General features: G+C 34.5%; 1 protein-coding gene across 6 annotated transcripts in view; it reads right to left on the bottom strand.

The window, feature by feature from the left end:
- Positions 1-14,438, bottom strand: part of LOC149548098 (uncharacterized) — a 213,162-nt gene that overhangs the window by 71,184 nt on the left and 127,540 nt on the right. For all 6 annotated transcript variants that reach the window (XM_089792117.1, XM_089792118.1, XM_089792119.1 and 3 more), the window contains one exon: positions 10,375-10,449. In XM_089792117.1, the coding sequence (XP_089648243.1) occupies positions 10,375-10,449 (75 nt within the window). The remainder of the gene's footprint in view (positions 1-10,374; positions 10,450-14,438) is intronic.

The raw sequence follows: 14,438 nt of genomic DNA, 5'->3' as shown, positions 1-14,438 counted from the left end.
TGGTGAACTTCTAAACCTTATACCCCTCTATGTTTCATTGGTGGGTGCCTCTTTTGAAGTAGTAGCTTTAAATTTTATTGAAACATATTTCATTTGTGTTAGATTTCAACACACAATATCACCTTTCAACAAGTCTATTCTCTACACATCCTATTAGTTCGCATGTGGAAGTGATTCTTAATGATATTAGCTGATTTGTTCATGTGCAACCATAAGTTTATGGCGTTGTCTTTAGACAATCTCTCAATGACTCCTGTAAGATACACTATTTTTTGTATGACCAATAAGGCAATTTCATTTGGAAATAATGCTATCTCCACTATTGATATGGATCGGTAAGAGATAAGTTGTCCCTCCTTCCTTGACTAGGAAAACTGTAAGTATTTGGTATAGCTCTGATACCATGTAAGAATTTGCCTAAGGAAATAATTCAACGCCAAGATCTAGAAGCTCAAGAGATAGCACAAGAGGGACAAGATATGATCAAATGAAAATGGATATCAAATTATTGGATTAATCAGATAATTGGATGAATACATCATAGAAGTGTCTTGTGTATAAAAGCAACTGATATGTTTAGGAGTCATGCAAAGAGATAAGCAACAACTAAGCACATGTCCACCAAGAGTGGATTATTCTCCATTGTGCATGAATGTACATGCAATAATGATAGGATAAGAATGTAAAGGTGTATCTTATAAAGAGATGTAGTAGACAACATGTGCTCAATTGGAGTGCAAACTACTGTGTTTTCTACATGACAACTAATATGAAAATGCATTAACCTAAGTAAACTTAAGTAAAGTGTAAATAGTAAATACTTATTTACACCAACACCCCCCCTTAAGTGCAACCTAGAAGAATGTACTTAAGCTCACAAAAGCTAAATAATAGTGTAAGATGGGTCTTGACTACTGGGCCATGTTAGGTACCCATGTACAATATGTAAGTGCAAAAGATAGATGCAATGCAATCTCTCATAAAGCGGAGAAAGAGGGAAAACCATATGGTAACAACCCCCCTCCAAAAAGAGAGATAAGTACAATAAAAGAAAATGAGAGAGAAGAAGACCTCATGTGAGGAAAAGATTCCCCCAATAAGAGAGAGGAAGAGGAAGATAGACCAAGTAACCCCCCCTCAATGTAGAATGTACACCAGTGGTAGATGCACAAGGCTCAATCTAGAAACTCCTCCATGAGTATAGAATAACATTCCTACCCTTAGGAAAAAACAGAACCAAAGGTGTATCAATGAAGCCTCTCCCAGTTGTAGGAAGAAACCTCAAAATGTATAAAATATCTGAAACCTACTCAAGTGTCCCCGTGTCAATATTGAAAAGTGCCTCCTCCAAATCATGTGTACTATGCCACTCTACTGAAGAAGAAAAATCAGGCTCAACTGAGGATGAATGTAGAACATGCATAAAAAACTCAAATATCTCCTCTGAAAATAAAGTGACCTCCAACTGTTTTATCAAAGGATCTACCATCATGTCAACCTCAAAAGGCTAATCAAATAGAGAATGAAGATGAGGGTTAGCATGCTCCCTCACAATGACTGAAGAAATATCATCTTCACCAAAGAGAAGATGAATGTCATCAATAGTGTCTCCCAAATTTGCAATGGAGAACTCCACAAACAAACTGGAAATGTTTGTCAAGTAGTTATCCCATGGAACCGAGTCTGGAAGACAATGAATATCCTGTTGCACTGAATCACTTGAATCCATCGCTATGTGAATACAACTATCATTAGGAACAACAGCAGATGCATTATCAATAGGAGGAGAAGAAATACTTGACTCAAGAACTTGATCACATGTGAGAATACCCAAGTTCAAGTAGCCAAAGTCCTCCTTAAAGATTGAATCAACACTAGAGGTGTGATCAGAATCTATTGAAGAATCTACTGAATAATCACTGTCATCATCATGACCAAAGAGTATAGCCGAGATGCATGATCAACCACCCCTGTAGCAATGATATGTCTAGTCTCCAAGTCTGATAAAAACTGAATCAAGTGTGAATTCCACAGTCCTTCTTCTATCTCCATGAATGAGCTGATAGATGGAAAGAAGATTATGACTTAGGTGAGGTACACACAACACATCTTTGAAGTATCCCTCCCCTTTAATAATATTGCCTTTCCCAACAACATTCATATAAGTATGATTTCTTATCAAGATAGGTGGAGTATGACAAGGATCAAATGATGAAAACATAGATTGTGAAGATGCCATATGATGAGAAGCCCCTGAATCTAGAAGCCATCTCCCTGAATCTTGACTTGAAGTAGCTACTAAGGCTTGACCTTTGCCCATGTGATCCTTTCCTTTATCAAAATCTGAATGTGAAGAAGAGAATAAAGTGGTCATTCGTGATGGTAGACCAATTGGATTCTTCTTAAGAAGATTCTTGAGTTCATCTATCTCCTTCTAATAATGATGTTCTTTGTGTCCATTCTTCTTGCAATATGCACAAGTAAGGAACTCTTCCTTGTATGATTTACCCTTATTGTTGGAGTTTTCTTGTGGTGAGGAGGTTGAGTGTTCTTTCTCTTGTTGTGAATTTTGTTGCCATGATTTCTGCTTCTTGTTAAATCCTTTTCCTTGATTCCCTTTACTAGCCACCAATGCTTTGGACTTTGAAGATTTGAGATTTCCCATGCTCATCAAATTTGATTATTCTACCATCAATATCTCTACGAAGGAATCAAATGAAGGCATGGTGTAGGAAGAACCTAAGGTCAACTTATGAGTGTTGAAGCTCGAAACAAATGATGCATACTCTGGAGGAAGTTTTCTCATCAAATTATAGATCAATTTTTCATCCTCTATGGTAATTCCACAATCCTTAACCATTGACCTTAGCTCATGTGCCTTGGTGATATAGTCTTGAATTGTGTCAAACTCCTTTGGATCAAATGACATGAGATTTTCATCAAGTTCAAAACCCTTGGCTTTGTCTACTTTTGCATACAAGCTAGCAAACTTATCCCATGCTTCCTTTATTGTTTTACAATTATCAATATGGAAGATAAGATCTTCATATACATACTTCCTCAAAGTACCAATAGCAACCTTATTGTTATGATTCCATTCATTTAGTTTATCAAGATTAGATGGTGCAACCATGGTTCCATCAACATAATCAATTAAAGCTCTTTCCATCATTTTACTCCATGCCATGTAGCATAATTATGTGGAGTTATAAGTGGAAACCTAGGAGAACCCGTGATGCAAAATAAAAAAACACAAGAGAAAGAGAAGTGTAGACACTCAAGACATCTCCCCAGATCACTCAATCAAAGAAACCAACCCCCCCCCAAAAAATGGATGGTTTTGACACTTTATACTTAGTACGTGTACAACTACCACTTGTCAAAATGAACCGAAGTGGACTTTTGATTTTGATAGTTACAACAGCAAATATGAAGCTATATATGACTCATAAAGATAAGACACAAGATCTCTCAAGGATCTAATTAATTACAAGTGCCAAAATAGGCCAAAATGACCAAATGCTGAAAGTTCTATGTCTACTCAAAATTACTCCAAATTGATACCAAATCTGGAAAGTAGACAAAAAATGTATGCACTTCCAAAAAAAATAGGACCTGAATATGTGTCCATATGAGGCCAAACAAAGCCCCTAACGTTGTAAAAATTGAGATTGGCAAATTTTAGAAAAAATCAGAAGCAGAGATCACAAACAACTCGCACCAACATGTAGATCACAAAATTCTACCCCAAAACAAAAGAAAAATGCCAAAAAAAAAAGAGCACGTGTGAGGGAGATATCGTTATTTGAAAATCACCTCTGTAATTATTTTTGTTAAATTGTCACCATCGCACCTCCAAAAAAATGCTCTAGATTTCACCTTAGATGTTCGATTTTGATGAAACAAGAGTCAATTTAGGGGATTTTTGACCTTCTGAAAATGATGCCAACATCTGATTTGCACTAGCAAGCTCCAATCTTGACCTGCAAAAAAAACTCCAATGGCTATGCAATGAAACTTCTATGGCTCTAATACCATGTAAGAATTTGATATAACTCTGATACCATGTAAGAATTTTCCTAAGGCAATACTTCAACGCCAAGATCTAGAAGCTCAAGAGATAGCACAAGAGAGACAAGCTATGATCAAATGAAAATGGATATCAGATGATTGGATTAATCAGATAATTGGATGAATACATCATAGAAGTGCCTTGTATATAATTGATATGTCTAGGAGTCATACAAAGAGATAAGCAACAACCAAACACCTGTCCACAAAGAGTGGATTATCCTCCATTGTGCAAAAATGAGAGGATAAGAATGTAAAAGTGTATCTAATAAAGAGATGTAGTAGACAACATGTGCTCAATTGGAGTGCAAACCATTGTTTTGTCTACATGACAACTAATATGAAAATGCATTAACCTAAGTAAACTTAAGTAAAGTGTAAATAGTAAATACTTATTTACACCAACAAAAACTTAGAGGATATCTTATGCCCTAACCTAATTCTCCAAGATATTATAAGGAATCTCGATCGTCTTTTGTAGTGAAATCAAATGTCCTCTATTCTTACTCTTATCTATTGGAAATTGATAAAAGAATTGCCTCCTCTGATTCGAATATTCCTTCTGACAATAGATAGGATATAAATTAAACTCTATGGTTCTATGCAAAGGTTATATTCTAAAATGTATTATTTGTGGTGTTTCTTCCCCTATTTGTGTTCCTTTCTCCCCAACTTACCGCCGGAGAATATTGTTTGTTTGGGGTTCTTGTGCTGTGTTGCAACTCTTATAATATATTATTTGCGTGCTGGCATAAGTTTATCTTTTCTGGCATACATAATCTTAATACTTCCTCTCCTCTAGTTCTCCCGTATCACAAGCCTCTCTGTTAGACTATACTATTAACTCCTTTACTTGTTCGAATGCCCGTCTATGTATCGGTATTCACTAGTAATATATTCCACTGTGCCTGAAATCTGTATTTGTATAATATTGACTTCTCGATGTTAAATATAAAGGTACACGAAAATGATCTAATGCAAAGAGAGGATGTTGTGCAAATTGGACTGAGATTACTATTTCTGATTTATGTGATATGCAATTTCTCCATCCTCACGATAATCATCTTCCTCAAATTGATGTTGAGTAATCCTGAGTTTCTCCGAAGACTCTAGCTATATATTATTTCCCGTGAACTTTGTTGAGGAGTGCCACACACACACACACACACACACACACATATATATATATATATCCTTGTTATTTATAGCAGGTTCTCATGTAAAGTTGAGTATCGCAGACTTCCATTTCATTTCCTTGCTTGAGGCCACCTTGTGTAATCTCCAGATTTACTACAGCACAGCCTAAGAATTCATGTTTAGAAAAGACTCACAATAACATTATAGGGACAAATTCCTTATTGACGTGTTATTCTTCAAAGATTCAGTTTTACATTTGTAGTTGGCTCTGATACCATGTTAATATTTAAGGATCTCTGCAAATGTAATAATATTGCTGGTTTAATTGATATTTTCTAAATGCAGATCCCAAACTCTTATAAATATAAGAGTAGCAGACATGTCTCATGAAGAGACATGTCTTTATGATTAATCATTATTGGTTAATATATATTAACAATATAAATCACAATATAATATATGATTTATGTATTTTATATATATATATCACTATAATCAATGTGAAAGGTTCGTAAGGAAGATTATAAGTGGACTAACACCAAGAGAATTATGGTAATCCACAGCAGTGACAGTATGAACAACAATGCATAGAAACACAATAACATTCACTAGTTCTTTATATCTCAGCAATGCATAAACTGCACAACACTAAAGAACACAAATATCAGATTGAAGGTTTGTTTTCATCTCATCCAAAGACACCATGATATTATTAGCAATTAAGGTTTTTCTTTAAGCAATACTAAAATTGCTACAGGAGCAACATTGTTGATAAGTGTATTAAACTGGAACAGTAATTCTTTGCATCCAATATAACCAGATCTGTTTGAAGAACACAGTGAATAAATTCTGATAAGACACACATCACTCAGTAGACATGAGTTAAAATGGAGTCAAAATATAAGAGAGCTACTTGTTGGGAAATGATGAATGAAAGCCATGGGATACAACGACAGACATATATGAAGATAGCAGTAATTTGTGTTAAATACCAAAGAGCACAATATGAAGATAAAAGATATATATATACACACACAAAGGCTGCATAAAAGGAAAGAAAGACTAAAGGTCAGTAATAGGGGAAAGAAGCGACAGTAAAGACGCATCAATATATTGGCATGAAATTCAAACAAATCATAGAAAGTATCTATCACATCAAAATTAAGTTTCTATGTACACCATCATTTCTATGAGGATATGGAAAATTGATCGTCTAAGAGCATTGGTCAAACTTGCATATCACCGAAGTGGAGTATATGTCATCAAGATACATAGCGAATATGCAAGTGGAGTGTTTTCAGTTGCATCAAAGATAAAAAAGACCAAAAACTTGTATATGCCATCAAACAGAGTGAACAAACAAAATCAGATTTTGTAAGAAGTGTAATATCAGCATGGGAGACACAACTTCTTGTTGGCAATGGGCTAGTGTCCCTTGCAGGATTCATGACATGGCTTAACTGCCTCCTGTGGTTCTATAAGACTATTGGTTGTATCAAGCATTGACAGATCGATCTTTTGGTGCAACGGCAACCCTAGCCTTTCTAACAATTGGTATCAGAGCTTGGTCACAAGTTTGAATCTAGCACGCCACGGCAAGTGACACTAGAAGGGGGATTGTTGGCAGTGCACCAGCATCCCTTGCAGGATTCGCGACATGGCTTAACCACCTCCTGTGGTTCTATAAGACTATTGGTAGTATCGAGCATTGACAGGTCTATCTTTTGATGCAATGGCAACCTTGGCCTTCCTAACACTTGTACACATAAGGAAACATACACACCGATAGAAATGAAACAATACAATATGTATCAACAGCAAGAGATGACTGTTGGTTTTGAAGTCCTTAGTCATCGTAAATTCCAGTCTGCCATAGATGAACCTATTTTAAAGTGCATACAGTGATGACCTAGTCTCTATATATGATTATTGAATTGCAATGGATGGATATGACAGTTAAGAATGTGTTGAAAAATCTAATGTATATATAGTCTGTTACATGGCAACCAGAAGACAAAGCTGAGCGATTATGGGAGCCTTGATATGGAATACATGATAATTATTAAAGATGCCAAAAACAATAGGAATGGGAGAATAGACATATCAATCTTGTTTTGCTGACAATTATAATAAATAGTGTTGACTACAGCGATGAAAGATTGGTGTTAATTATAAACCAGTATATTTCAATAATATAAATATCCCAAGCAGCATTGAATCATAATGGAGTTCCAAATTAATTCACAAAGATGGCATATTCAAGAAAGACATCTGATGACATATTAGAGATTGAATTATGAAGGAAAACAACAACAATACTTTTTATTGGGTGCCGTCAGTTTTGGAAGATACGAACTAGTTTGAGGCAGCAATTATAACCTATTCCTATGATCATATCAATAAAAACTACAGCCTAGCAAATCATTTGGTACCGTCAACTTTGGAGAGTAAAAAATCTCAAACAAATTGCATGCCAAGTCATCGTGGGTTTCAGTCGATGATGACCTTGAAAAAAATATTTATTATAATATTTGTTGGGATGTTATCAATTATCAAAGCAATATAAGATAAGTAGATCAGTGATTATTATAAAATAATTACAATCTCTTGGGTAGAGATGTGATGCTTTGAAAGGTTACTTAATCAACTATAAGTGAAGGATGGTTCACTTGTGAAAAAAAAGTCTGAAGTTTGAAGAGAAGCAACTGAGCAAACAGAAGAAATATATTTCAGATATTTTTATCTGATATATATTAAATCAGAAAAATAGTTGCAGTATGAGGAGTATTAAAAGTGAGAAGAATATGAAGAATAGGTGAGATATTTAATGAATATGTATGTGGAATATAAATAAATAAAATCAGAACTGTGTGTTTGCTAATAAGAAGAAATCAGATGTATGTGAAGAATTAAATAAGATCATTTCAGAATATTAAAAATGAGAGGATAAAGAATAGAATATTGAAGGAGAATAGAGAAGAGTTATATATGAGGATATTTTCAGAATATAAGCTTGGATTCAAACCAGTTATAAATATCAGACTAAAGAGAAGAAGTGAAGAAGTTTGAAGTAAAATGTCCATTATCAGTTGAGTTGGCAACATTATCAAGGTGGAACAAAAGTTTGTGAGCATTGGGTTGGTGCTCATGTAGATGACAGTGGTGCTTCAGTCGGAGCCTACGAAGTATGGGAGTTGGAGCTTCCAGTGAGCTGGTGCTCATAAATATAGACGTTGGAGCCTCTAGTAGGTTGAAGCCTACAAAACATTGTAAAATAATAGCCTATATAAGAAAGCAATTATTTGCCGTGGTTTTCTCCCACATTGGGTTGTGTTATTGTCATGTGCATAATTGCTTATTTCACTATTTGAAGTTATCGTTTAGATAAAAGTTTTAAATTGGCGAAGTTGTTATTATACTAATTCACCCCCCCGCTCCCCTCTCAGTATAATTGTGTGCTCTTCATAATGTCCCTAGCAAATTTAAAGTAAAATAATTAAGTTAACTAATGTGTCCTAAAATTTAAATAATAAGATAGAGACTTGTTTAATAATTAATTTAATTATAAAATAAAAGGGGCTAAAATAATAAAATAATGTCAGCCTGATCTATTGTAATATTCTAGACACTTCTTGGAGCCCTTTATAAGGGTGTGGTTGGGCAATGTGTTCATCTTCAATCAATTATCTATCTCTTATTAAATTTACAATTTCAGTTGGAATTGAGTTTCTAGTGAGCAACTCTGGAGGTGCAAGGTCCTTCATAGCCTGGTAATTGTAGTCACCCTAATTTGCATGTTTTTGCAAATTTGTGAAGTCTTCAATTGAACACAAATTTGTAGCTATATAATCAAATACATCATATTAGCTGAATTTACAAATATTCTTTTGTCAGTGAAACATTTTGGACAGCTATCTATGAGTCTGCTCATTTTAATACTATTTTGTCAGTGAATCATTTTGGACAGCTATCAATGTTTTTGCAAATTTGTTACTACAATTGTTACACACTATGCTGATTGCAAGTTAAGCAAGGCTTCTAAAAAAATGTAGACACTTCTGGCAACGGTTTTGATAGCCATATGGATTCTTACATAGAAGTGATATTAAAGACAAATTCTTCATTCATAAAACCTATTGTCAAAATTTGCGTAATATGTCCTCCCTGGGCCAAATAGGTTGGAAAAATGAACTAACGACATGATAATTAGTGCTCCTTGAGTCCTTCTATAGATACAACATATAGAAAAGCTCCACAACATATAGAAAATGTCTTCAAATGAAGAAAAATTTGTAGCATTTTCTGTGGATCATAGACATAGTATTGTTGCAGATCATAGACATAGCCACTGCAAATATAATTGATCTTTTGTGTAAAGATTAATATTATCAAGCATGGGCATATATTGAAGATTGAATCTTTTCAACTCTATAATGTGGGTGAAGGATTCCAACTGATCACTGCCACAAAATCATTCACACAGTTCAATTACCAAGAGAACGTCACCAATGTGATATATTGTGGAGGAAATTGTAATAGCTCTTATATCTGTGATAGTATGGAGATGATTTATCTATTATGGGGATCTTCATTAACAGTGGCATTAGCACAATACTGTGACAAGAAATCAGACAGAGTAATCTGGAGTTTAATCAGTATATCCATTGCTTTTGATACAGAAATATAATTCAACACATCACCAGCTCGCCTCTATATCTTTGCATCTGCGACTCCCACGCAGACACACATCATAAATAAGCTCATTGTCTGATCATTGATCACTAATTTTGTTCTCATTCTCTGTGTTTCCATGGTGTATCCATGTTTGAGACATACAAAACCTATTATAAATTAGAATATATATAGTTCTACCCATCAAACAATGTCAATTTTGGATAGGTATTCCTACACTGTCATCATGTCCAGCTTATAATTCTCATGTGCATCAAGTCATTCTCAATGTATGTAGTTCTTAACAAATTATATTGTGAATGTTCTGAAAAAGTGTCATATTTTCTTACAGAATTTACTAAATATAGTATGAATATCACATGATAAAGGAAACAAAAAAAATCTAAGCCACTACCTCTCTCACCTCCTGCTTAATTCAATAAATTATTTCCTTTGCAAAAATTCATATTTTGAAATACAAAAAAGTTGAGTTACCTGACTTCCTAATGAAGGTACATTTTTGTGTTCAATCCATTCGGCATCAACAACTCCAATTTTCTCATGGGCAGGCTGCAAAAGCAAAAGTTTATAGCATCAGTCTCTGAACCACTAAATGACTGTTGAAAAGCATTTTTAGAAACCAAATTATAATAAAGAATACACATAGCCATTGCATTCAAAGACTTCGTGCCAAAAAATCTGGGATATCTTATTAGGCATACAACTCTTTCATGATTGAAAGAATTCATATAGTATATTCAATCAACTAAATAGAACTGCATATGAATGTAGAAGTATTGGTCCTTGCATTACTGTAGTATGGATTTTTCTATTATCATTATATAATAATTGTAAGTTTCTGGATCATAGTTTGTTTAAAATGAAAGGAAAAGGGAAAAGTGTTCGTATATGCAATTATCTATGCATGGTCATCTCTTAGAAAGCATCTCCAGTTCACAACACCTTGCGGCATTCTTCAAATGCCCTAATTTCCTATGATTGTTGAATAGAATAAACATCATTGAATAAGTAGGGATATTTATGGAAGCCTAGTAAATGACTTGGATAATGAATCCCTATTGGGGATGAATATAAAATAAATCTAAAAAGGACCTATAAAATACTACCCAATGTGGCAAGATCCTCACATTATCCAGCAATGATTCAATTCTAATTTGTGGCACACACTTGGAGTTGCCAACTATTGATCATATTTTAAGTGTCAAGGCCACATGAAATGATAGAACATATGGGTAGAAAAATTGACTAGTAATTATTAATATTTTTTGTATAGGATAAATTTGGTAAGGAGGTTCAGGCTCTCATTTTAGATATTTTGAAGATCACAGATATTTTATGCTACCGGATTGAACCTGTGAGCTCTTCCAAAAATTGTACAAGGATGAAAACCCTCATCCAATTGCTATTTTTGTATTTGAAAGACAATCCCTAGCTGATTGGAGTGGTTCTACATAGGAATCACCATCGTTATTCACAAAGAGTTTTGGCATTTCAAAAAAATTGTGATATCCCCATCAAAATAAGATCCATATAATTAAATAAATAAATAAAATCATAATAATATAATACTATTAATGGTAAAATTATAATTTATTATCATAATATAATATTCCATAATATTAATATTAAATATGAGAATCAAATATATTATGTATTATATTAATATTAATAATATTATAAGAAACATGATTGATATAATCTATATTATTAATATAATATATGTTATTATCTAAGTTACCGTATTCTCTCAACCGATGTCACATTCGACATTTGATTTGTTAGGCATTCCAGTTCGGTTCGAATTCGTGGCAAATTCGTTGAATGACTATGAAATTCATGGCAAGTGCTTAAATAGAAAGGGTCCCTCTTTATCATCACCAAACTTACCATAAATAGTAAGCACATTTAACTAAGCCCAAACAAAGTCCAAATTGAGCCAAACAAAGACAAAACAGGAACATACTAAATTGTGAACAAGACAAGGCCCTCCCATAACCAAGCCTCTGCCTCAAAAGAACCTCCATCCACAATAATTAGCCTACAAGGATCACAATAATAGGCTAATCCCTCAAACTTTGATGCCAGCAAAAATGACGACACTACAGTCCGCCCTCCCTAAGAATGTTTGTTCCCAAGCAATCCCGGAGCAAAACAAACATCACAATTCACCCAAAACAGTTGACTTGGTAGATGCCCTGCAAGCCTCCTTGCATACCAAATTGTAATGTCCCCTTTTTGGGACATTAGAAAAGTTAAAGACATATTATATATAATATTAAAATTGACTTGGAGAGCATGGACACAAAATATAAAAGGTCAATTTAATAATATAAAGTGGGCTAAAAGGACAAGGAGAGATAAGATGAAAAGCCAGGAAGTCGAAGAGTCACCATTGTAAGGATAAAAGGAGAAGAGACTCTTTCATTTGGCATGCTTGATTTATGATACAGAATTCAATCTCTCTTGCGAGAGTTATTTAGAAAGCTTTCAACTTTCAACCAATGTGAGGACGTAGCCACTCGTGCCGGCAGACAGTGGACGCAAACCCATTGTCTGTGGAGATGTCACTTCAAGTGTCTCGTATGCGCTTACAGGTTCTTCTCTTAGTACTCCAATCTGACTGTAACACTGTGTTTAAGATTGGATTCTTGATGCTAGTTATTGTATTGATGTTGTATAATGCAATAACACGTTTTTGAGGAATTTTATGAGAGTTTTACTAGTTTTATACTGTTGATTGTAACAAATCTTCATATGCTTGAATCCTGAATATTATTTTGAAAGAATGAGTTAATATCTATTGGTGTTTCTACTAGTTTCTATTGTATTTTGTAATACATCTACATATTCTTAAGATTTGAATATATTGTTGAGGAAGAAATCGAGTAAATATTCAATTTGGGATATTTCAGTGGTATCAAAGCTTTGACCCTGTCATCCTGTTGGGTCTGATCAGAGGTTTCATTTGCAAGTTTGAATTTTAAAAACTGATTTGGGAAAAGGTTATATTATCAGCATTTACTAAAATATTATAGGTGCAAAGGCATTTGGAGAATGAGGTTTGTTAACAACAAATCATATTACCATAAAATGTTATGTTATTCAAATTTCCAAAATGCTTGCTTTAAGGTGACTTGGCTGTTTCTTGAGGACGAAACCCCTTGAGAAAAGAGTGAGACTAGACGCAAACTCAATGACTCATACTTCATTCTAGACTAAGGATTCAGATGGCTACATTGGGCATTTGAACTGAATTTGGAAACTCAACCGCAGGTGGAAGGAACTAGGTAACTGAAGATAGCCATCTGTGCTAGCAACGTACAGGTCATAACAACAGACGTGAGCTAGTTAGCAGGCAAGAGAGTGATTTCTCATAGCTCAGAACAAGGTAAGACTTAGCATGGATCTAGCTCTCCATTCTCACAGGTCTCTGTCATAGTCGGCTCCTCCTAGTAGTATTCAACAGTAGGGATTAACGTAGGAGATTGGAAGTAGCAGTTGGCACTATATGCTCGTCCCACAGTAGACACACCGTACGGGACTCCCTCATGACAAAGATAATAGGTAGTAGATGGTGAAAGAGACAGTATACATAGGTTGGAGACAATTGCTAGAAATCTCCAGAAGGTCTAACAGTGACCTCTCACAACAACGTCCATGGTGAACTCTCTTTCAACTGTTGGCATTCTCCATTTGGAAATTGGGTCTGTATGTGATCAATGTTCATCTCCTACCAGTTATGTATGTATTATGCAGTCTCCTAATGCATAGTTGTTCTCTTTGCTTGGAAAAATATATGGAAAAACAAAAGGAATGTGTAAGAAGTATTGTAATGTTTGGTGCATGAAGTATTCTGAGGGAAAGTATCTAAATATTCTTCATGTCACATCATTCACGAGTTGGAAGTGTGGGAAGAATTTAAGTTATTACATCTTAGACATCGATGGATTTCAAAGAGTGTTTTATTGCGAAAAGTAATTTTCAGCCCACTTGTCATGGAGCTTTACTGTACCTGGATTTAGGAAATACATGGCAATGTTAACAAAATTATTGATTACAGACATATCAAGGTAATGTGTTGGTTCCTAGCAAAGGACGTGATTCACTAGATTCAATTATCAATTTGAATTCAATTGACAAGTTTAAAAGAAAGGAGTCACGATTCACTTGTCCAAACGTTTCTCTACCGCATGGGGGTCAATAGGAGTGGGAAAGTAACCGATAAAGAAACTTATCAATAGACATTGGTTGAGAATAAAGGTGCTCTGTAGAATGGAACATTTTAAGCTTTGATACCCTCTTGCAATTTCAATATAGTCTGTTCATTTTTAACGAGCATTCCTTGCCCTCTATCGAGAAGCATAGCTAACAAATTTCTACTTGCTGTAAGGGCCATACGAAAAGAAAGATGAACCAAGCGTTGAATGATAATTCCAACGGATGAAGGCATTATTAGTGTGAGAAACAAAATGATGTAAAGGAAAGAATTAAAATTTGAGTGAGAAAAACGTAACTGGATCAAATTGGTGTGGATCATA

Source organism: Cupressus sempervirens, chromosome 7 (genome assembly GCF_028749045.1).
Source record: "Cupressus sempervirens isolate cs-2001-9-10 chromosome 7, ASM2874904v1, whole genome shotgun sequence".
In the NCBI taxonomy this organism is placed as follows: domain Eukaryota; kingdom Viridiplantae; phylum Streptophyta; class Pinopsida; order Cupressales; family Cupressaceae; genus Cupressus; species Cupressus sempervirens.
The sequence above is the reverse complement of the archived record's forward strand: the minus strand, read 5'-3'. Positions and strand labels throughout refer to the sequence as shown.